The sequence below is a fragment of the Pleurodeles waltl genome, chromosome 2_2 (assembly GCF_031143425.1).
Source record: "Pleurodeles waltl isolate 20211129_DDA chromosome 2_2, aPleWal1.hap1.20221129, whole genome shotgun sequence".
NCBI lineage: Eukaryota > Metazoa > Chordata > Amphibia > Caudata > Salamandridae > Pleurodeles > Pleurodeles waltl.
Window position 1 is genome coordinate 897,317,990 of NC_090439.1, and position 24,110 is coordinate 897,342,099.

Here is a 24,110-nt window from a genome sequence, read left to right on the forward strand (position 1 = left end):
CCCACATGGCGATTGCGGCCAGAGTTACTAAAAGATGATGCATTCAGGGCATCGCTAGACAAAGCGACCCCCGAATATTTTGTACTCAACGTCGGTCCCACCTCGTCAAGTCTCATTGATTGGGAGGAGTTCAAGGTCTTGATACAAGGGCATTGTCTGGGCGCACAATGGAACGTGCACAGATCCTTTGAGCATGACCTGGTCTGAGTGGAAAGGTCCCTGTTATGTATCACATGAACAGAGGGTCGTACAGCACCCCACGGCCGCCCTGGAGCTGGAATCTGCCCGGGCAGAGTACATGTCCCTGTTGGAAAGGTTGAGGAGTCTTAACTATGCAGCGCATTTGGCCCGCACACGCGCCGCGGCTGACCGATCAGGCAGGCTGTTGGTCAGATTCACGGCCCTATGGTAGAACTGCGCTCGACGACGGTCGTGTCTCTCCATACCCCAGGTGAGATACATGCCAAATACACCCAATACTACACAACTCTATATTGCTTTTCCACGGTAGCAAATTCAACTGACTATAATGAATTATTTTCCTTGAACACTCTCCCCTGTTTGACAAATGAGTAGAGTGAAGAACTGGAACACTTCTCGAGCTACTCCAGTATCTGTGAGTTGACCACAGGCAAAACTCCAGGCACTGAAGGCCTTCTGTCGGGGTTCTGTAAGATGTTCTCCTCTGCCATTGCGCCTCGTCTCCTCAGCCTTTACGAGGAGGCATTGAGAACCTCGACCATGCCTGCGTCACAGCGGAAGGCACTGTTGGTATCGCTCCCCAAACCTTGTAAGGATCCAATGGCACTGGGTTCTTGCAGACCCCGTGCAATGCTCAACACAGACTATAAAATCCTGGCCAAAACCCTGGCGATGCGTTTAACGCCCGTAGTGCCCCAGTTGATCTACCCGGACCAAAACGGATTTGTGGTGAATCGCAGCACGTCCCTGAATATTAGGCGCCTATTGCGTATGAGGTACTCGACGCAGGACTGGCACAGGGTGGCTTGCTTAGTGCTTGATCTAGAAAAAGCCTTTTATTCCCTGGAGTGGCCCTACTTGTTTGAGGCACTGTGGTGTTTTGTACTGGGCCCCCGCTTCTTGCGCCTGGGCGAGACTGCTCAGAGTTAAGATTGGTGCAAACATCTCTGACCCTATTGAGGTAGGCAGAGGGACCCAACAGGGTTGCCCCCTCTCTCCGTTACTATTCTCACTTGCTATGGAACCCTTGACGGTCAAACTGTGCTGGAGGGGTGTAGTCTGGGGCATCCCGTAAGGAAACGGCCCCCATATTGTTTCATTACATGACCTCTTTTTATACCTCAGAGACACCGATAACATCCCAGCTGGCATTGCGGATATCTTAGAAAACCTTGCCACACTTTCTAGGCTGCAGGTAAACTGGGCAAACTCATGTCTTTTCCCTTTCGCCCCTGACACACCTGACCCAGGCCTCTGCTTGTCCGGTGTACTTATCCCCTGGCAGCCTAGAACATTCCGCTATCTTGGCATAAACATATTTCACACAGAAGATTTTCTCCACAATGGTAACTTTAAACGGGCAGTGACTTCCATTAGAACTCAGATGACATTCTGGCAAACCCTGCCCCTCTCGGTGATGGGCAGAATTACCCTCCTAAAAATGGTGGTTCTCTCCCGACTGCTCTATTATTTCTCTAATTTACACTATGATGTTCCAGACAAATTCTTTAGGGAACTGGAGAGTAGAATCAGAGAATTATTCTGGGGTAAGGGCTGCTGTAGAGTAGCACTGAGTAAGATGTACTTGCCCCTGGACAGGGGAGTACTGGCAGTTCTGAACATGGAGCAATATTATCTGGCCTTCCAACTTCAGTAGGTGGCCCAGTGGCTATGTGGGGGCCAATTGGCAGACACGGCGACTAAAGCACCGTCCTGGGCAATGCCCGAAATTCTACACCACTTCCACCCCATTACAAAACCAAAACAACCTGAAGCGCCCTTGATGGGTGTAGCGTGCCGCTGCTACTGAAGAAGCCTGCACCTCACACGCTCAAGCATCCCATACGCATCTGCTGTGGCACTACTGGGCACGCCAAGTGGCTTGCAGTACACTAGCAGGACTGAGCTGAGACTCTAGCCCTGCAGAGATAAATACATTAGGCGACCTGTACGATGAGGGCACACTCATTCTATTTGCCATGTTGGCGGCAGAGACAGGTCTGTCCATTGGGCAATTCTTGCTGCATAGCTCTCTGATAGCGACACTGAAGAAACACTGGGGGGGTCATAACAGCTGAACCACCAACACACTACTACAATATATGCATGTCATGGGGCAAGGCAGACACCTAGTAAGGTGGTTCACTGATGCCCTCCGCTCACACACAGCTCACAATTGTGCTGTACTATGTGCCGGTTGGGAGGCAGACTTGACTAGACCTTGCTCTGACATGGCATGGGCTGCTGTGCTCTCTAGCCACACTAACATTCCCCGTAACTCTACGTTCCACCTCATCCAACTTTACATTCTTCACAGGGCCTATCCCACGCCGGCTACCCTAAACAAATACTATCAGCTGCTGAATGCCACATGCCCCCGTTGAGCGCTGGCGGGAGCGGGCTTGCTCCATATGCTTTGGTCCAGCCCCTCTCTTAGTGCCTACTGGTATGGCGTCACAACAAGATTGTCGGATCGCACGTTGTGCTCACTTCTGTCTACATGGGAGGCTCGCCGCCTGGGGTTATACTCCAGGGCCAAGGAGCATAAAGCCTCGTTGAGATTTCTTGACTTTGGTCTTCTGACCGCTAAGCACCTAATTACCAGGAGCTGGAAAGCCACGGTCACACCCGCACTAGCAGCATTGGAGAACTCCTTTGCAGTGTGGGCAGAGGTGGAGGGGGTGGCGCTGCATAGAGAGGACAACCTGTGCCTCCGAAAATACCCATTGGCCATTGGATGCGATGCTTGATAAACTAAGAGGGGCGGGTGAAGTCAACAAACATAGGCACTACTGCGGCCAATGATACACTGTTGATTATTGGATGAACTGTACGACACAGGCTAACTACTGCATTTGCTGAAATGCGCATACACTGCCTTCGTCCCTGCTTGCGGGGACTTGCCTCGTGGTGAGGGGGTGGACCTCCATGGACCGGCAGAGGTGGATGCTGGACATGGGAGATATGTTGGGACAGTGGGGGGCATTCAAAACGTACTCCAAGTAGTTAATTGTTGTTTTGTAATTGCAAAGTTATTGCACACCATTTATGCTGAATCTCCACCTTGAAATGCAGCTCTCTGACAAAGCTGTTTGTAATGCAAAGCTAAAAATAAAAAAGATTCAAGCAAAAAAATCGGACTATGGTGGGTCAGTACGAGTTTGGCGAATGGAAAACGCTGTGCACCAAACTCCCGACAGGCTGGCCGCCGCCTATGTGGTGACCTCCCCACCAGAGCTATTATAGGTTTCCTGCTAGGTCGGAGGACGGAAACCTACGTTTCCACCCGCTGGCCTTGCAGGAAACAGATTACAGCATTGTCGTAATCAAGCCAGTGGCAATGCTGTCTCTTGCAGGAAGCACCAGGGGGGGGGCTGCACTGCCTATACCAAGTGCATGGGCAGTGCAGGGGCCTCCCTGTGGCCCCCTGCACCTGTTTTCTGCCAGTCTTTTCCTGGCTGTATAACCACCATGAAAAGGCTGGCAGAGAACGAGGTCGGATTAGGACCTCCATCACCTCCAGACCGCCGGGATCCAAGATCCTGGGTTAGCTTGCGGTCGGACTGCCAGGGTTGTAATGTGGCCGGTTGGACCGCCGCATTGGTGGCCACCGAGAGTGTTGCGGTCTATAGATGACCCCCTATGTGAGTATGTACATGAATAGCTATTTAAACACTAATTTTTATGTTGCAGCCTACCAAACAGCACAGCTGTCTGGTTTGCTAAAGACATCTTGTGGACACTCAAAAGGTTCACGGAGGGATGCATTCTGCCCTTTGCTTGCAATTGGCTTTGTAACTCATATTTTCCTTTTAGGATGTCCAGCTTTAGTTTATTCCTTCCCTTGCCAAAACCTTATTACCATAAGGTCCTTTTGAGTCCTGTTCTGTAAAAAGGCTTGTAAATCTTGTTCTTATCTCACATTTGCTGTGCATTCAAAGACTTAGGTCAAATGTTTGGCGCTGTCTTCCGATGGCACTAGTTTACTTTTCTTTCTCTGACTTTAAAGTGAGAGGATTTACGTGACAGTCTTGCTGGATACTTGAGGTAGAATGTTTTTTTCTAGCACACAACATTTAAATGAACTGTGTAAGTATGTCAGAATATATCTGAATTAGGAACACAAATGATGCATATTTGTGTTATTTCTGAAGTGTGTTGGAAACAAATACTTTAGTATGATCAAAACATTGCACTAGGTGATGCAATTTCCACACATTTTCGGCTGTGCACTGTATAGTTTTATTAGTAAACCTGTATGCCTGTGCAAATGTAAAGCCCATTTCAATTGAGAATGTATTGTCTATAAGGGAAGTGTGATACAACATCATGAGTGCTCCACTCTGCTCCACTCTACTCTGCACCACTCCACATCACTGCACTCTACTGAACTTCCCTTTACACCACTCCAAGCCACTGCACTGTGAACCACTCCACCCCACTTCACCCCTCTTTACTCTACACCTCTCTACCCTGTACCACTCTACCGTATGCCAATGCACTCTTTCTCACTCTTCTCTACTCCACTGCACTGTTCGTCATTTCACCCTACACCACTTCATTCTAGGCCACACCAATCTACTCTGCTCAATTCCACTCTGCGCCACTGTACTCAACACTGTGCCAATGAACTTTACTCTATAACACTCAACTCTATGCCCCTGCACTCTGTGCCAGTCCACTGTACGCCACTGCAATCTACCCTGCACCCACCACTCTGTGCACTGCACTCTACACTATTTTATGCCATTGCACTCTGCCACTCCATGTAACTGCAGTCTACCTTTTACCACTCCACACTGTGCCACTCCATTCTATGCCACTGCACTCTGTGGCTCTACTCTGGATCACTCTATGCTACTCTACACCACTTTAGACCATTACAGTCTAGCACTCGACTCTGGTCTGGATTCTGTGCTACTCTTCTTAAAGAACGTACACTCCAAACATAAAATTCTGATCTCGTCAATGATGTCATCAATGAGGGGTGATGACATTGGAAAGACGGGCAATGTGCAGGAATTTAGCATCCACATTCCCTAGGTTTATAGATGTAAAAGAGCTTGTTTAATGAATTTCATTTTTTTTCAGAACTGCTTAATTTAACTTTGGTATGTTTAAAGTTCTTAACAGCACTGGTTTAATAGTGTTTTCCAACATAAACTTTCCTAATTTCCTAAAAAGAGTCCTTAGCCTGAGAGCTACAGCTGTCACCCAGGGACCAAGTTTAGAATTGGGTTAACAGAACACGTGATGAGACACACAGTGCTGCTGAATAATCCTGTAATAGTAAAACCTGAACGGAAGAGGGTAAATAATGCAGAGAGATGCCAATGTATGCCCCTTTGAGTACGCATCGGTATCACCAAAACCTGCTCATATTCACCTTGTTCCACAGGACATTCCTATGTAGGTGGTCCAAAGCGCTTAGGAATGGTCTCAAGGCTGTAAGCACCATTAAAAAAAAGTATATTTTCTGTTGAAAAAGTGTTATTACTGGTAAGAGGAAAACAAGTGTATTAATACACTACCAATTCTTAGAGCATTTTTTCAACTATTCTAATCTTTATTTTTTTTTATGAGTACAAAAGGAAGAAATGAAGAGAATACAGGTCATGGCCAATTAATACAAAATACTAAGTAACATCTTTTGAGACTAGCAAGGCATCTACGTCAATACATTATACTAAGCAACACCTTTCAGGGCTATCAAGGCATATACACAGGTCCACTGGAATTATGCAGCCAGGGAGGGCCAAATTATTTGGCAATGTTGACTAAATTTTATCAAGAAAGGCAAATTATGCAACATGATGTGGCACATTTTGTGATGGTATTACTTCATTGCGTTGTCATTTTTAGGTTGAGCATAACAGCGCCCAAGAGCTGTTTTTTCCAACGTGTTGTTATCTAGTTGGGCTTTTAATCACACCCACCTCACGCTCATCACTCTCGCTTGTTCATGGGTTTGCCTTTCAAAGGTAAATGCTTACATTTATCCCTCCTTGTGGTGGTTTGGTTATCGCATTGGACATCGACCCTGTTACATGGCTAAATGCACTTTTGCCGATGCGTTTGACTTCAAGCGAACTTCTTTTTCCTTTTGTGTGTCTCCTTCACGCTCATGGAGTGGCGCTTTGAATCGGCTCCCTTAAGTGAAACTGTTTTACTTTTCATTTTCAATATATGTGGCAAGAAAAGTCCGGTTAGGAGTTTACAACGCTAATAGATCTAACTCGAGCAAATGCGAGACCCATTGCATTGTAAATGCTTGTTTTAGGACTTGTGTCTTGTTCTGAAGCGAGGTTGTATACATATGAATGTGTACATGTACCGGTTGTATCATCTGTGCATCTCGGGCAGCGCCACAAGATGCACAGGCTGTGTTATGCTTTGAGTGTAATGTGTATATTCGACTTTTGCCTATGTTCTGTGTTCTCGCTCGCTGGGGGTGTTGTCAGAATCTTTTTTCATTCTGGCTGCGACTCGGGCGACGCGGAAGGTCAATCGTGGGCTGTCATGCCTGAGACTCAATAAAGTCTCAATCGCTTATTCCTATGTCTCGCTTTCCATTATTTTGATCGCAACATACATTCCGAAAAGTCACTGGATCGGAGCGCATGAAAGTATGAAACTAGCAACAGTTTCCTGGCGTTGCACAGCGGCCCTGTATTGTTTCGTTTATTGGCAATTTTCTCAGATTACCCCTATTTACCTGTCAGCTGTTTATCTCGCTTGGTTATTGCTTTTGTGCTATGCCTAATGTGCATTTGTCTCCTAGGACTGTTTGAGTCCTGTTTTTCTCCAACAGTGGCGTTAGTTAGCAGGGATGTGCAGCCGGCTGAGAGTTTGAAGTGAGAAAAACAAGTCAATATTTGCTGGCTGCGCGTGCGCCGAAGTGTGCCGCGCGTCCTGAGTGAGCGTGGCTGGCACGTGCACCGGCTGCGCGGCTGGTTTCCCTGACAGTGGCTGTCTTGGCAACCCAGCAGACGTGGCCCTGATAGGCTGTTGTGAGATGTCCTGGATCTGATTACCGGCGCGCGGGGAGAAAGGCACTGGATCCTGAGCAGGGCGCAGCTGAGATTGCTCTTGCAGTGCTATGTGTCAATTAGTGAGCAGTGGCAGCGTCGTATGTGCATGCTGTACTCTTGGTGCGGGACTGGAAAGAGAGTGCAGAGAAAACCAAAAGCAGTGTCTTTGAGTGCAGCGTGCCTGGTGCCGAAGTGAAGACGTCGTGCTGAAAAGAGCAACAGCATCTTCTATGTGTGCCTTGGGCGCCGGGATTTAAGGTTGTGTGCACCGAGCGCTCGTGCCAGGGAGGCGCAGACCTCATTGGGATTTGGCACACACTTGAGACTGGCACACTGTTGATAGGTTAGTGCTCCGGTGTCAGATAGTGTGGATGTTGATTCACTCACGTTGACTGACAGTTGTCATTGGTGCTCTCAGACCAGTGTATATTTGAAAACCAGTGCACCGAGGATCTGAGACACTGGAGTATTTGTTTTTGGACCACTGTAATTGTGAAGATTTGTGACTGGCACCTGGAATTCTGAAATATTTTGGACAATGGAGAACTGAGTTCCGAGGCACACGATAGGCTGGGGTTCTGAGGTAGTTTGGCACCGAAACCCACCTTATTTGCGAGCAGAGCTTTCGCAAACCTGCTCTGGGACTGGCCATATCGTGCACAGGGAGGGTACAGATTGTCGTCCCCCAGGTGGCTCCCCTGAGCCGGGAATACGGCATTGAGCCAGAGGGACTTGGACAAAGCGTGAACCCCCCCCCCCCCCCCCCCTCACTCAAAGGGCTCCTCTTCAGCTACTGGCTCTGGGTAAAGCTGCCTCCCGGCACAGGCGAGCGCTCCGTTTCTGACCATTTCCGAGCTCCCGTCGCGGAGGGCAGAGGCCGGCACCTGCCGCAGCCGCCGCCACGACGCCTCGCATCCTGTACCGCGCGCAGGGCGGCGGAGCCTCGTGCAAGATGGGCCGGCAGCAGAGCCAGGACAGCGCGGGCAGTGGCGGCAGCACGGGCAGCGGCGGCCGCATGCACCGCTCCCACAGCCGCGGCAGCCTCTCCGCCTCCTTCGAGGCGCTGGCCGGCTACTTCCCGTGCATGAACTCGCTGGAAGAGGACGAAGGTGAGCAGGCAATAAGCACAAAGCATTGGGAGGATTGGTAAATGAATAGCATAACGAACGCACGAATCGGTGCTTAACGGATGGGCCAGTGTGTGTGTGAATACATAAATGGGTAGAATGGCACACGTGAATTAATTAAAACATGCATAGGAAGAGCGAGGCACACATCAATGAATGTATGGACCCAGGCACTTATGAGTGCATGATCTAATGATGGCATGGCCGGATTAGTGGAAGAATCAATTCTTCGGTAGAGAACTGAATGAATGGAAAACATGCATGAGAGAATTAACAAATTAACGAACGTACATATATAAAGATGGATTAATCAATGCAAGAATGAATAGAGGCACCAAATGAGCTCATTAATAGCTAGATGAGTAAATAATGTTCTTAATAGTCCACTCCTCAATTGATTTACAAAAATTTCACATACATTAAGTAAGAAGTACACCAGAGCCATCGACACATTAGTTTGCCTCCATTTCTTATGTTTTTTTGTTTTAGAAATGTAAATTATTTTATTATGGCCTAGGCTCCATTGTACACCAGTGGTGCAGTGTGAGATCCTGTTTGTCACGCCTCGTAGCAGTATTTGAGAAGCCTAGAGGTCGGCAGCAGAGCCCTGGGACGCACTAGGAGAGAAAAATGGCCGCCATTAGTGAACTGGCTAGTTAAAAATGTGGTCCTTATTTGCAAATTGGAACAGTTTTGAACTTGTAAGGACTGTATACATGTTTTGCAAGATATGGAAGAATGCATGCACTTGAGCTTGCTGCAGGCAATGTTTGTTTAGGTGTCAGGGAAATCAGCGTTAAAACCCGTCTCACCAGACTATAAAACAGGCCTACAAACAGCCAAAAAAGCTGACCTGACTAGCCTGTCGGGCACTGGCTGATTGCCCTATAGGCCCATCCAGCCCTGGTTGAGCCATTCAGTCTTTATGAAGGTTCTTCAACATTCCGCGGAGACTCAGTGGAAGCCTTGACATAGTTACCATGCTGCCTTACAGTTCTCCTAGAGCAGCGCATGTGTGGCAAATGTTCCCGCTCTGCTGTATACCACTCATGTTATGGTACAAACTACAGAAACACCTGGGAGGAGCAGTAGTACTTTCCCATTGATGTGATAGAGTTGCTGGTGGCAGTGCAAGGCAGCTAGCCTTCCTTACTTCTCTGTGGGTGGTTCCCCAGGGGAATAGGGAGATAATGCAGCACATTAGGGCTCTTGCACACAGGCTGACCCTCATTTGGTTTCAGGCTTTTTTTATATCTGCAAAGTGAAAGCAGAGTGTGTGGGGTCAGGGATGCTTTACACCACTAGATGACAGGAGAGGCCCTCTCACTGCCAGTGGCACCTATTATGCTGCATGGTACCTTTTCTGCTAAGTTTTTGAGTTGAAACATGAGACTCAATACCTTCAGAGATGAGTCTGGGTTGTGTATTTTCTAAAGCCATTTAAGTTTCTCATGCTTATTCGACTTTACACATGAACTGCTACTTTGTGTTATCTAGTGAAAGAGGTCACTTTTCTTTATCACGATTTCCTGTACGTGTGCTCCTAGCCATTTCAATGGTATTGTGGCCTGAAAGGCGAAAAAGCAAAATCACTTCACTGCAAAATGACATCATTTTGTTGGCAGGTGCCTTCTGCTGCCAGACAGCTGGGGTGCTAATGTACACCGTCATCGGAGGTAGTTTCAATATTCAGATTTCTTCATGCTCTTGACCTCCTTTTCATTTCAAGTTAGTGCTGACACAGTATGACTGTCGCATGCTATAACCACTACATGTAGTAATCCGGAAGACATGGATTGATTTATTTGAACATTTCGTGGTTTATCATGCTTTGTGTGAGCCTGGAACTGTTGCGCTAGAACCAGTAAAAACACTGTGAGTCTTTAGCTTAAGGATACAGGGCAGCCTCTGTTTTTACTTCGTACTGAAACGCCACTTTTCACTCTTGTTGAGTTTGCTTGATTTGACCCGAGAAGCATGTCTTGGGGGTTGAGAGGCGATTACTGTTGTACAATCCTAAAAGTTGTTCACCCTTGTCATTCTTTGGACACCTGTTGAGGTGGGGGAGTTTTGTCACTGCTAATGTATTTCTGGGAAAGGTATGCACAACTACGTAGCAATGCAAGTTCGGCCTTGGCCAAGGCAATGAGCCAGGGTCCATTCATGAAGGTATGATGTTGGTTTATTTGTAGAGTGCACGGTTACCCCAAGAGGGGTTCTGTCACTGGGATCTTCTGACATCAAGTCAATTGCTTAAATGGAAAGAAAGATCAGTCAGTTCTTAAGGTCTTTGATTGGACGGACGAGAAGGGCTACATGTATTGGGTTCCGTTGCTCGGTTTTCAGTAAGGAGGAGGGGCTCCTGACATCCCGGGTTTTTAGATCTTAGAAAGATAAAGAAGATAAAGTTGGACAGACCACAAGCTGCCAGCAGGGCTATAAAGAAAAGCATTTGCAGTGCAATGGGTCTTAAGTTAGAGCTATTAGCGTTGTAAATTCCTAACTGGGCTTTTCTTGCCACATAAATTGAAAATGAAAAGTAAAACAGTTGACATAACCAAGCCGATTCAAAGTGCCACGGCCGCCATAAGCATAAGCGTGAAAGAGAGGCACAAGAGGTAAAATAAGTTTGCTCACATTCAAACGTATTGGCAAACTTGCAATTATCCATGTAACAGGGTCGATGGCCAAGGCAGTAGCAAAACTGCCCTAAGAAGGGGCACACGTAAAGCATTTACCAATGATAAAAAAGTATTTTTGAACGGCAAGCCTATGAACTAGTGATAGTGATGGGCCAGCGGTGGGCGTGGTTAAAAGCCCATAGATGGATTATAACATGTCAGAGTGCTTGCATGCTCTACCTAAAAAAGTAGTTGAAGGCATATAGGGCTTTACTTACAGAAAGCACAGTGACACATTCTGAGCTGGGCAGTGGTACATGGCGCAAGGTTTTTTTTTTTGTCATCATGGGCCTGTTCCCCTCATTAGGTTTCAGGGACATTCAATGGACCCACACAATTATTGTCATTGTCATGCTTCATGTTTGTCTGGGTGAGAAACCAGTATTTTCCTTCAGGTTCAGAGTAGCTGATGTATACGCTTCCTTAAAACCAAGCCACTGGAAACAAAAAAAGAATGTATCTAGTTCAAATGAATCAAAACTTACGAAAAATGCAGTAATATTTGTTGCCGTACAGCCGAAGACCCTTCACAAAGGTTTATTGGGTGCCATTCAGTTGACAATTGCTTATTTGGGTTTTAAACTTATGCTAACGAGGTGACATCTTTGCCCGGACAGTTTTACCGTGGATAAAAATGACAAAATAATTGTCATATTATCACAGATGCTGGTTAACATCAAATTTTGCTGCTTAATTTGACTTTCTGCTGTTTAATTTAGCCAACCCTCCTGCATAATTTGGTCCTACCCTGCCACATAATTTCAGTGGCCCTTTTGAAGACTCACTTTGCCAAGGAGCACTTTCCTTGTATGTTATATGCCTTCACCATACACTGATTTTTCACAATTAATCTTCTAACAGAACTCATTGCTTAGGTTGTAAAAAAAAAAAAAAAAAAATATATGCTTCGGTACAAACATTTTAAGATTATTGCCTGCAGCTGCTGTCTACTGTTCTGACCCTTTGTCTGAAAATAGTTGCTGTGGTAGCCATTTTGCTACATTCATTGACTCCCGAAGATACAAACATCAATACCTTTTATTTTGCTATTTGTTTCTAATGAGCCCTATTTCATATTTATGTAAAATCCGGTAGATTTTAGGTTGTTTCGTGTGTCATGTGAGTAGCTTGTCCAGTGCTTGTTTTTTTTCTCCTTTGCATTCCATTATGCGGTAGGCTGGCATTGATGACAAATAACGAATTTCAAGAACCACAATATTGTGGAAAAAACTGACATTGGTTACTTGCCTGCCATGCATGAGCATGAGAGTTCTTTTAAGCTCGGTTTCAAAATCCATATCTCACACGGGCAGCTCCTGTGTGGGTAAAGACGTTTTTTGGGCAGGGGTTTGGGAGGGGGGTGGCACAAAAGAAAATCACAAATTTTTAAAAAAACTTACTTGACTTGCTGCCTCTGCCATGCCACTACTTGGTCCTCACACAGGCACAGGCTCCCAGCCTGGCCTGCAGCCAATCGTGATGCTGCTCTCATGCTGCTGGCAGCATGAGAGCAGCATTAGGACTGGCCGGAGCGCCGTGGCTTGGCGCTCCCAGGCAGACTGGGAGCCTGGGCCTGCTGTCTCCGACCCGGCAACACAGTGCCGGGGTGGAGTGAGCTCAGTGCGCATGTGTGTTTGGCCAATGGCCGTCCAAATACACATGCGCACTGAGGGGGCTACATACCACTCCCCTCAGTGCTTGTCATCCCTGTGGCCCACCCCTTGAAAAATAAAAACGCTAATAAACATTGTTTATTATTGTTTTTATTTTTCAATTTACAGCTGCCGGCTTGGGGGTGTTGGGAGGGGGGCAACGCTCAGCAGAGGAGCTGCCACTGATATCTGACTACCCAAATGCCAGAACAAGAGAAGTTCCACATTGCTGGATGGTTCAATGACAAGCACACAGGACTGGACTGGTAGTGAACCTATCGTTTAATGTGCCTTGTGCATGTATGCAAGCATCCACTAAACCCTCAGAGGCCTTGAATTCCCACCTTTCCCTCAGAGAGGAATTGGGGCAGTGACATAGACTCGGACAGTATATTTGTGCTCTGTGATAATGCGCTGGAGTACTCCCTCAACAGTGCAATGGCACTAGCTCTTTGCCAAGGCTTGCGTTATAACAGAAAGAAGAATTATAGTGTTTACAGCAGGAGAGCGAGCACAGTGCCACATTAGTTAAAAAGTGTACTGCCACATGGTTTCTCGTTTTTTTGGACTTTCCAGTTACGATTATTTAAATTTCGTTTTTCAGTTAAAATGGTATGTAAATAGGCAAATTACAATCTAGCTTTACTGAAGCGATGATCAATTTTCTAGCAAAACTCTGGGATGCAAAATCATAGAAAAGCCAGTTGAAAAACAAAAAATAACCTTGCAATCCGTGATCCTGCAGGGAGAACAAGCAGCAGTGAGTCCCCACATCTTCTTTGATGATGACTGTCAGCAGGCATGAATTATGCCGTTGGGTTGTGCCTGCAAATCTTTGCTAGTTTGGTGCTGTGGCCCAATGGTTCACAATGCTCTGCTGATGACATGCACAGGCTGCCACTGTCAGTTGGTCGAGCTGGAATATGCCTGCTGGTGAACTCGGCACACCCCGACTCCCCATTTTGTAAATGGGCAATGATTACCTAAAATCTTTGAGCCATCATTTCCCATGTTCAAGGTAGACTTGGCTGGCCTACTCTACCCTTTCTCCCAGGGAATTTAAAGTCAGCCTCCCACCACTTTCTGCCCTTCATTACATTTATTGGCAAATGGGACATTCATTAGAAAAAGGGTATGGACTAACTTGTCCTTTGCCTTTCGTATCATTTTGCGTAAACCTTCTGTTGCAGCCTAATGGTCTGCACCGAGGCCAAACGGAGTGGGCGACATTAATCATATAAGTGCTCTGTGTGGAAGGGTTTTCTGTGCAACCTTCGTTCTCTGTCCCACACTCCAGTCCAGAGAAAGGTAAGTGTGTCCCTTTGGACAGGTTAGGACAGAAGTTATCAATGAGCCAGGTAAAAAAGGGGCGGTGAGATTTCCCCCATGTTAAACTTTATTTAACTTTTACAATGCAGTTGTGGATATTTTTTAGTTTGATATTTGTAAGAAATTGATGTATTGTGAGCGGAATGAAAACACACCTCAAATAAAAATCATAATCCATATCAGGGTGAACTGCTAAAATCACTGAATAAACAATCTTCTGGTAGCTTGGCACAAAACCATCAGGCTTCACTGAGAGGCAAAGTGTAAAGTATTTATGCAGCACTCAAACAGTAATAAAGTGAAACACAGCCCAACAAAGATCCTAAACCAATTTAGGAAAATAGAGAATATGTTAGTAAATGAAATTATAATAAACTAACAAAAATCCACTAAGTAGAACCAGAGGAATTATTGTTTAATAAAAATAGCTCCAAAAACCACAAAGCGCCATTCACAGGTATCTGGTCGCACTAGAGCGGGTCAAAGTCAAAAGTTAAGACTGACCTTGATGGAGCGCGGACCTGTTACAGGGATGTGCTTAGTCCCAGTGTAAAGTTTATCTTCTGATTTACAAACTTCAATGGAGAAAAAGAGGTTGTTGGCGGGGCAAGCTGGATCCAAAGGAGGGCTCGACAACAGCGGGTTGCTAATGAGTGGGGTCCAGCTGCAGTCATCATTGAAGGTGGGAAAGCTCTGGATGGGCAAAGCTCATGCCTCAGAAGGCCTCAACGTCAATTGGATGCTGTATGGCCTTGTTACTGGTGAAGTTGTCTACATTTGGACATCAAAACTTTTCTGGAAGTCAGACCCCCTTCAGGGGGACATACCAGAAAGATGTGGTCAACCAGCAATTCAAATTCTGTGACTTCAAAGGTGTCCTCAGCCAGTTGGTTGTCCAGGCAGAAAGTTGGCAAATCTTTAAGTCCCACTTCTTGCAGTTTGAGGGACATGAGAAGTATATACTAACACCACCTAAGGGTCAGGACCTGAGGGTGGTGGGGTGGGAATTTGCAGGTTTGGAATCAGTCCAGCAGAGCCTAGCAGCAGGTTACAGGGTATATACAGTTGGAGCTGATCAGCTGGGTAGTTGCAGAGAGAGGCACCGCTGGAAGCTTGTTGTGTACCTGTAGGTCAAACAGGAGGTCACCTAGCGCCTCTTCACGGGTCCTGGGTTGAAGGAAAGCGGGTCTAGTCTTCCCTCAGTTTCTTGAAATAGCAGGGCAGTCCTTCTTTTGAATCTTCACAGGTCCAGGAGTGCTCTGAGGAGAGGTTTGTGGGATCCACTTTTATGGCCAGTGTCACCCTGTGGATAGAGATTAAGCCTTTGTCTACGCCCTCAACCAGTTCTGGTCTCTTCTTCCTCTCCCACCGGGATTAAGGCCAGCCTGACTAGAGAGACAAAAGGAAGGCAGGCCTAAGTGTGAGCTTCATCTGCCAGCGACAAGGTAGTCATCCTTTGAAGCTCAGGAAGGGACTGGGCTCAGCCCCCAGGCCATCTTGAGAAAGGAGGGGTCTCCTTCCCCATACTCCAAGCCATTTTTTCCACTGTCTGGGAGCAATACACAAGTCACCACAGGGGAACTGTCGGGTGACAGCTGGACACCTGCAGAGAGGCCTTCTGGTTTTAGACAGTGTTAGAAATGGGGTCTTTGGTTGGCAGTCAGGTTACCCCCTGTCCAAGCCAGGACCCTCACTGTAGTCAGGGTAAGTCACACACAGTCCAAATTAACCTGTGCCCACCCTCTGGTAGCTTGGCACTGAGCAGTCAGGCTTAACGTAGAAGGCAATGTGTAAAGTATTTGTGCAATAATCATGCAAAAACACAGTAGAACACCACAAAAATACACCACACAGTTCTTAGAAAAATATATAATATATATCTGATAAGATGCAGGTCAAAACGATTAATATGCATATGTTGGAAATATCACTGTACAAATGATTTAAAGTGCCTTTAGTCTCTTAAAAGCAACAAAGGTCTCTTGCAAGCACAAAGTACCTGGATTGCGTTCAAATTCTCCACAAAGAACCGCAGAGGTGGAGATGCATGGAAAACAGGGAGGTGTGCGTCAATTTCTCGGGCCGCACACAGCGATGCGTCATTTATTTTTCACGCAGGGAAGGCTTTGCGTCGATTTCCGGTGCTCGGCCTTGGATCCTCTTCGCGTTCCGGGGTTTTCAGTGTTGAATTCCGGCGCTGGCAGGACGAAGTCACAGGGGCGGCGTCGATCCGGTGGGCGTTGCGTTGAAATTTCTACTGCACTGCAGGTGCTGCGTCGATTCCTCTGAGGAAGTCGTGCTGCGTCATTCCGGCTCGGCTTTGCATCGATCCAGTGGGCCGTGTGTTGAATTTCAAGTCACTACGCTGGCGCTGCGTTGATCTTCTCCTTGTGAAGTCAGGCTGCGTCGTTTCGGCTCGGCGTGCAGTTAATTTTTCACTGCGATGCATGCTGTGCGTCGTTTCTGGCAGGCTGTGCGTCAATGTTCGCCGCACAGGGAGTTCTTCTTGCAGGAATGAAGTCTTTTTGGTCCTGAGACTTCAGGGAACAGGAGGCAAGCTCTATCCAAGCCCTTGGAGAGCACTTCGCAGCACAGCCAGAGAGCAGCAAGGCAGCAGGGCAACAGCAAGGCAGCAGTCCTACTCAGAAAGCAGTCAGATGAGTCCTTTGGGCAGCCAGGCAGTTGTTCTTGGCAGGATGCAGGTTCTGGTTCAGCTTCTCTTCTCCAGGAAGTGTCTGAGTTGGTAGGGGCAGAGGCCCTGTTAAAAAACCCAAATGTGCCTTTGAAGTGGGGGAGACTTCAAAGAGTGGCTTGGAAGTGCACCAGGTCCCCTTTCAGTTCAATCCTGTCTGCCAGGGTCCCTGTAGGGGGTGTGGCAGTCCTTTGTGTGAGGGCAGGCTACTGTCCTTTGACATGTAAGTGTAAGGCCCTCCCAGCCCGGGAAGACCCATTCAATATGCAGATGTATGCAAGTGTGGCTGAGCATCCTGTGTTTGGGGTTTGTCTGAGTGAATGCACAAGGGATCTGTCAACTAACTTAGCCAGACGTGGATTGTAAGGCACAGAAGGATTTAAATGCAGAGAAATGCTCACTTTCTAAAAGTGGCATTTCTAAAATAGTAATATTAAATCCAACTTCATCAGTCAGCTGGATTTTGTATTACTATTCTGGCTATACTAAACATGACCCTGTAACTCTTTTAAGCTCAGAATCTACTACTCAAATATGAAGGTAGCCCTAATGTTAGCCTATGGGAGAAGCAGGCCTCACAGCAGTGCAAAACGAATTTAGGAGTTCTACACTACCAGGACATATAAACTACACAGGTATATGTCCTGCCTTTTATCTACATAGCACCCTGCCCTATGGGTTTCCTAGGGCCTACCTTAGAGGTGGCTTATATGTAGGAAAAGGGTAGTTTAAGGCATGGCAAGTACTTTTAAATACCAAGTCGGATTGGCAGTGAAACTGCACACACAGGCCTTGCAATAGCAGGCCTGAAACATGGTTAAGGGGCTACTTATGTGGGTGGCACAATCAGTGCTGCAGGCCCACTAGTAGCATCTAATCTACAGGCCCTGGGCACATGTAGAGCAATTTACTAGGGACTTATAAGTAAATTAAATTAGCCAATTGGGTATGAGCCAATGTCACCATGTTTTAAGGGAGAGAGCATATGCACTTTAGCACTGGTTAGCAGTGGTAAAGTGCGCAGAGTCCTTAAAGCAGCAAAAAAAGTATCGAAAGATGGAGGGAGGCAAAAAGTGGAGGTTGACCACCCTAAGGCTGTCAGGTCTCACATCTCCGAAGAGACGGGTGCCATCGAAGGACATGTCTGTGAGAGACTATTTGACATCCCACGAAAAACCAGATGTCCTCAACCAGGTATGAGGCCTCAAGGCCACTGTCGATGCAACCGATCTGCCCAGTGAGTCTTTCGTGTCCAGCCCACAGCCACTTGTGAACTTAGCTGCATCCCACCCATCAGCAACAGCTTGGAAGATGATGGCCCGGGCCTCCCCTGGGACCTGCGGTAATACCTGCACAACCGTATCCCACAATAAATGGGTGTAGCAGCCCAAAGGGCTCAGTGTTCATGCTACCTGCACGGCCGTGGACGCGGAATCCCATGAACTTGTGGGACAGAGAACCAGAGGTCTGCCCAGTCCACCCCTGCCGCAGCCTCCAAGCCTTCCTAGTCCATCCCACCATCTCACACCAGTTGGAGGCAGGATCGGCCATCACCTGCCGCATTGGGAATCCATCACGACGGACAGGTGGGTTTTGCAAATAGTCCTAAGGGGCTACTTCCTACTTTTCAAGACTGTTCCTCCGGCCACACATCCATCCCATGGCCACTTACCGGAGGTTCATCTGGCACTTCTCAGCAAGGAAGTTGCGGTTCTGTTGGCCAAGGGAGCCATAGAGAGGGTCCCTGCGCCAGAAGTAGGTTGTGGTTGTTATTCCTGCTACTTTCTGGTGCCCAAGAAAAACAAGGGCCTACGTCCTATCCTAGACCTTTAGGCCCTCAATCTCTTCCTCAAGATGGAGAAGTTCAAATTGCTCACTCTGGCTCAGGTCCTGTCTGCCTCGGACCAAGGACACTGGATGGTAGCATTGGACTTGCAGGACGCTTACTTACAGATACCTGTCTTGCATGCCCACAGGCACTACTTGCAATTCATGGTAAGTCACAAGCACTTCCTATTTACCATGCAACCCGGCAGCCTAACCAGTGCCCCTCGGGTGTTCACAAAAGTGATGGAGGTGGTTGCAGCTCATCTGCCCAGGTTTGGGGCGTCAGGCTTCCCCTACTTCGATGACTGGCTGTTGAAGGCGAACATGCCCCAGAAAGTCCTCTCCCATCTTCAGACTAATGCAAACCTTCTGCACTCACTGGGGTTCACTATAAACTTGTTGAAGTCACAGCTTACTCCTTCTCAGATTCTCCTTTTCATCAGAGCTGTTCTGGACACAGTGCAGTTTTGGGCAAATCCAGACGAAAAGCGAGTCCAGGATACTCAGGCTATGATTAGATGTTTCAGCCTCTATTCTGGATTTTGTTGAGAATGACTCTAAGACTGCTGGTGAGACATGCCAGATGGCATATGCGGGCTCTGCAGTGGGACCTGAAGTTCCAGTGAGCAGAGCATCAGGGGAAATCTCTCCAACATGGTCCAGATCCCAGAGGGAACTGCAAGAGACCTGCAGTGGTGGCTTTCGAGTTGCGATTGGGTCAATGGCAGATCCTCTCCCTTCCCCAACCAGATCTTATGGTAGTGACAGATGCATCATTCCAGGGATGGGGCAGTCGCATGGGAGATGTGGAGATTAGAAGTCTCTGGTCTCTGGCGGAGTCCGGGCTCAATATCAATCTTTTGGAACTCCAGGCAATCAGGCTTGCATTGAAAGCCTTTCTTCCCTCTAAAAGGGAAAATTGTGCAAGTGTTCATGGACAAACCTAACGTCATGTGGCCTTGCATCAAGCAGGGCGGAGTGGAGACGTGGACTCCTTGTCAAGTGGCTCTGCGACTATGGACATGGCTGGAACATCAGGGCATAATCTTGATGGTTCAACATCTGGCAGTCTCTCTGAACGCCAGAGCAGACAAACTCAGCCGTTGATGCATAGTCGATCATGAATGGTGTCTCCAGCCAGAGGTGGCACAAACCCTCTTTAAACAGTGGGGAGAGCCTTGGTTAGAGCTGTTCACCTCTGCAGAGAATGCACAATGTCAAATGTTTCGCCTGTTGGAGTTTCCAAGGCGGCACTCGCTCGGCAACGCTTTTCGTCGTGACTGGAACTCAGACATCCTTTACGCCTTCCTGCCAATACCACTTCTGTCCAGAGTTCTGAAGAAGATGAAGTGCGACCGGGCCCAAGTCATCCCTGTGTATAAGAATATGGTATCCAGAGCTACTAAGCATGGCCACGGATCCTCCAAATATACTAATCCTTTGGGAGGATCGTCTGTTGCAGCAGCACGGTATGGTGCAGTAATCGCCTTCTTGTATGGAGATTGAGCGGCCGCACTTGACAGCTTTCAACCTTCCGCCCAAAGTCTGTGATGTTATCTTGGCAGCCAGGTGTCCTCCACCACAACGGTATACGCCTGTCTTTGGCATAAATTTGGGGAATGATGTACCAACAATTCTGCTGACCCCCTTTCTGCACCTCTCTCTGAGGTTCTCTTGATTATCTTTTCTTTAGCCCAGCAGGGCTCTGCTTTGGGCACCCTTAAAGGTTACTTATCAGCCATCACAGCCTTTCTTAGATTTCCAGAACAACCTTCCTTATTCAAGTCTCCCATTGTTGGAAGGTTCCTTAAGGGACTCACGCATTTGTTTCCTCTGACCCTGTTCATTGTGCCCCAGTGGGGCTTGAACTTGCTCCTAACTTACCTTATGTGTGCCCCTTTTAATCCTCTGCACAGCTGTCCCTTGCGAGTCCTTACAATCAAGACTCTTTTCTCATTGCCGTCACCTCTGCTCACAGCGTGGGTGAGCTTTATGCTTTGTCTTCCAAGCCACCATTTTTGTCTGTCCACCCTGACAAAGTGGTGCTTCGTTCAAGGGCCTCCTTCCTGCCTAGCCTTGTTATGCCTTTTCATGTAGGCCAATCCATCACTTTGCCTACTTTTTAAACACCCCCACATCCCTCTCATGAAGAAGAGACTCCACCATCTGGATCCAAAAAGAGTGTTAGTGTTTTACCTCAATCATACTAAAGATTTCCCGGTGGATGACCAACTCTTTGTCAGATATGTGGGTGCGAAGAAAGGGAAGGCGGTGCAGAAACGTACCATCTCACGATGGGTGCTGCTCTGCATTAAAATGTGCTACGCTTTGGCAAAGAAGCAACCCCCAGAGGGCTTGTGTGCTCACTCTACCAGACAAACTGCTGCTACCACTGCGTTAGCACTCCACCAGAGCACCTGCTGCTATGACTGCATTAGGACTCTACCAGAGCAACTGTTGCTAAAACTGCATTAGCACACGGAGTTCCTGTCCTGGACATCGGCAAGGCAGCAACGTAGGCATCCTTGCACACGTTCACAAGACAATACTGCCTGGACAGTCTGGTCCGCAGTGACGGCTACTTTGGTCGTTCATTCCTGCAGGACTTTTTAGTATGATCTTGGTTCACAGCCCACCTCCGAAGATGGTATTGCTTGGGTATCTATTCTAAGGTAAGGAATCTGCAACTAGAAGTCTCTATCAGATGAAGAAGTTACACACCTTTGGTAACAATTTATCTGGAGACATATTCTAGTTGCAGATTCCTTACTGACCCACTCTTTCTCCCTGGTGGTGAACTGATTTCTCGGGACAGGGATTCCCCTTTCAGGCCCTTAGCATTGTGCACCAAGTTCAGTGTTCTTCATGGTTCTGCGCTGCTGGCGTGGAAAGTCGTGAAAAGAAACTGACATCAGCTCACCTGGGTGGCACCTATGTATGGCCACAACGCCATCACGGCCACCACAATGCCAACGACTGAAGTGGAGTCAACCAACGCCACCTAATGGCGTGCAAGGGTATTGCTCAAAGAAAAATGTTCGGATCCAGTCTGATGTCTGGGGGAAATTCTAAGGTAAGGAATCTGCAACTAGAATATGTCTCTACCAGATAAATCATTACCGAAGGTAAGTAACTTGTTCTTCGATGTCTCATGACCAAAATTGCAGGTCTTGTTTAGCGTGCTCAGTCTACCTGAATTACTTTTGGCAATTGGACTTTTTGTTCTCTACGACCCATCCGAACACGCTCTCCCAATACTTGAGTAGTCATTCCTGTGCAATGAAAAGTGAATCACCCATGTCAGTGAGCCACCATTTATTGAGACTTCTGTATGCATCATATAAATGGTTCACCAGATTACAGATATCATACTACTTATGATTAGTTCTCTGACATTAACGTATGTGAACCATTTCACTTTATAACAATAAATCCACAATGATAAAGTAAACAGAACATTTAGCTAGAAATGTCCATAAAGAATATGTATGTACTTCCATTTCTTACTAAATCGGAAATATTTGGTGCCAGTTAAAAATATCAGGCACTTTTTCTTTTGGTGCTACTCCTTTTATTTCCTCCCTAACTTTATTTTCTTCATTCTCATTTCTGCATCCACTCAGTATTCAACTTAAGTGGGAGCCTGTTTTCGGTGATCATTTTTTATTGTATCTCCACTTGCCACTATCATCTAAAAATATATTAAAAATATCTACTCTCTACTCACCAGACAATAATAATTTGTTTTTTATAACCCGCCAAATACCACAAGTCTGCAATTTGTAAGTGCTGTAAATAATATGTTACTAACACCAAATGAATGGCACTCATTTTCTCCAAAACCCAACTCATCAAATACAATGTTAGTAGATAACACCCAGATAATATGTAATTGGATTGGCTATATTTTAAAGGAATTCAGAAACATCTTTCCCCCACCTTGGTGTCCGTACCATTTTGCACATAAACCTTGCTCTTAGACATTTACTTTGTCTGTGTCCTCCTCTCTAAGGTACTTTTCGCTCTCTTTGTAGAACTGTTTTTGATCTAGCTCTGTCTCTCATTTTCAAAGTCTCTCTTAGGGGCACTCACTGCTGCCCTGCTTTACAAGCTTTTGTCCCCAGACTGACAATTTCTCACCTCTCCAGCAGGTAAATGAATCTGGTGGTTGTTCATTTTTAGGACTAGTAGTATCTTTCACAGCAATGTTTAGAGGAAGTCCCTTTAGCTGCTGCATTTATTTGTGATCAGAAGGATTCTATCTGCATGTCAATAAAATACAGGTTTCTTGCTTTGCTTGTCGGGGCTAGCCCCATGTATAGGAGCCTGGGTAATGAAGTCACACATCTCTAGCTCCACCATCTCCCCTAAATCCACAATCTCTAGTTTGACTCCATTAAGATAGGGGTAAATCTCCCTAATGTAAAGGTAGATAGGGCCTGATGTCTCTGGGCTCTCCTTTTATTTTTTGGGTGACATAGCCTGAGAATTCAGGTCAGCGAGTGCATGCATATTTTGAACAACAGTGAACACTGATGACTCCTGGCATAGTCACATAAAACTCTTCATTTGAATGAGATGGTGACTTTCATCATACTCCTGTGCCAACCGACAAAGTGGCCTCCTCACATGAGGCTGCTTTTTCTCCTTGTGACCGTGTTTGTAATATGATGCTGAAGCAAACAGTTCCCTTATTTTCATGGGAAATCAGGCAAATGAAGGCATACTGCCTTGGGATCGCAATGATGCACATTTAGTACAGAAGTGATCAATCTTACAGAACGGGCTGAGAGGTGTAGCTTTTAATAAGTGTTTTTTGTGGATGTCCTGGTGCCCACCCGAGGCACCCAATTGTTTAATTTTGGTTGGTAAGTAACTTCTTCATGCTGGCACCAAAATGTGTGTGCGGCATGTTTTTATTAGGTGAGTGCCCCAGTGCCCACCCGCGGCATCCATGAAGCTTGCCTTGTGGGGGCTCAGATAGAGACCCAGGGCCCCGCCACCCCAACTGGCTCCCCAGCCAGCACCATACTGGGTGCTGACAGGAGCCAGCACCTTTCCTTTGCTCTCAACCCAGACGGGAGCAGTATTTTTAAACTGCTTCTGCCAAGCAGGAGAAAAGTTCCCTTTTCCTGCCCAGGAAAGTGCAGGCAGGGGATGCCCATATTTTCCTGGGCAGGGAATCACAGTGTCACTGTAGTTGGCTCCCCGGGTCACTGTGCAGTTTCAGGCCCTTAGGGATAGGGCTCCCAAGGCTGATATTGGCACAGGGGGAGGGATGCTTGGCCCCCTCCCATTTTAGGATAACTTCGGCTCTGGGGAATGGGTTCCCGAGGACCTGAGGAGGCTTGGGAGGAGTGGGGGGCAGAGCTGTGGGCCCCTTACCCTCTTATTATAATTTGGCCCCAGATCATAGGTCCCCGGGGCCGTAGTCTTGGGGAGAGGGACTGCATGCCCCTCCCCTTCAAATATATATCATTCTAAGGGGGCGGGGTCCCAGGGGCCTCAATGAAGCCCAGGGAGGGATGTTGCGTACGCACTGCCCCCTTTTTGATTTTGGCTCAGGCGAT

General features: G+C 47.1%; 1 protein-coding gene across 3 annotated transcripts in view; it reads left to right on the forward strand.

Annotated features, from left to right (window-relative positions):
* Window positions 1-24,110, forward strand: part of RIMS2 (regulating synaptic membrane exocytosis 2) — a 1,513,920-nt gene that overhangs the window by 1,453,656 nt on the left and 36,154 nt on the right. The window contains exon 1 of one of the 3 annotated variants that reach the window (XM_069220602.1): window positions 7,099-8,341. The exons of the other annotated variants lie outside the window; for them this stretch is intronic. Within the exon in view, the coding sequence (XP_069076703.1) occupies window positions 8,185-8,341 (157 nt within the window). The 5' untranslated portion in view covers window positions 7,099-8,184. Of the gene's footprint in view, window positions 1-7,098; window positions 8,342-24,110 lie in introns of those variants that run through there. 3 annotated transcript variants of the gene reach the window in all.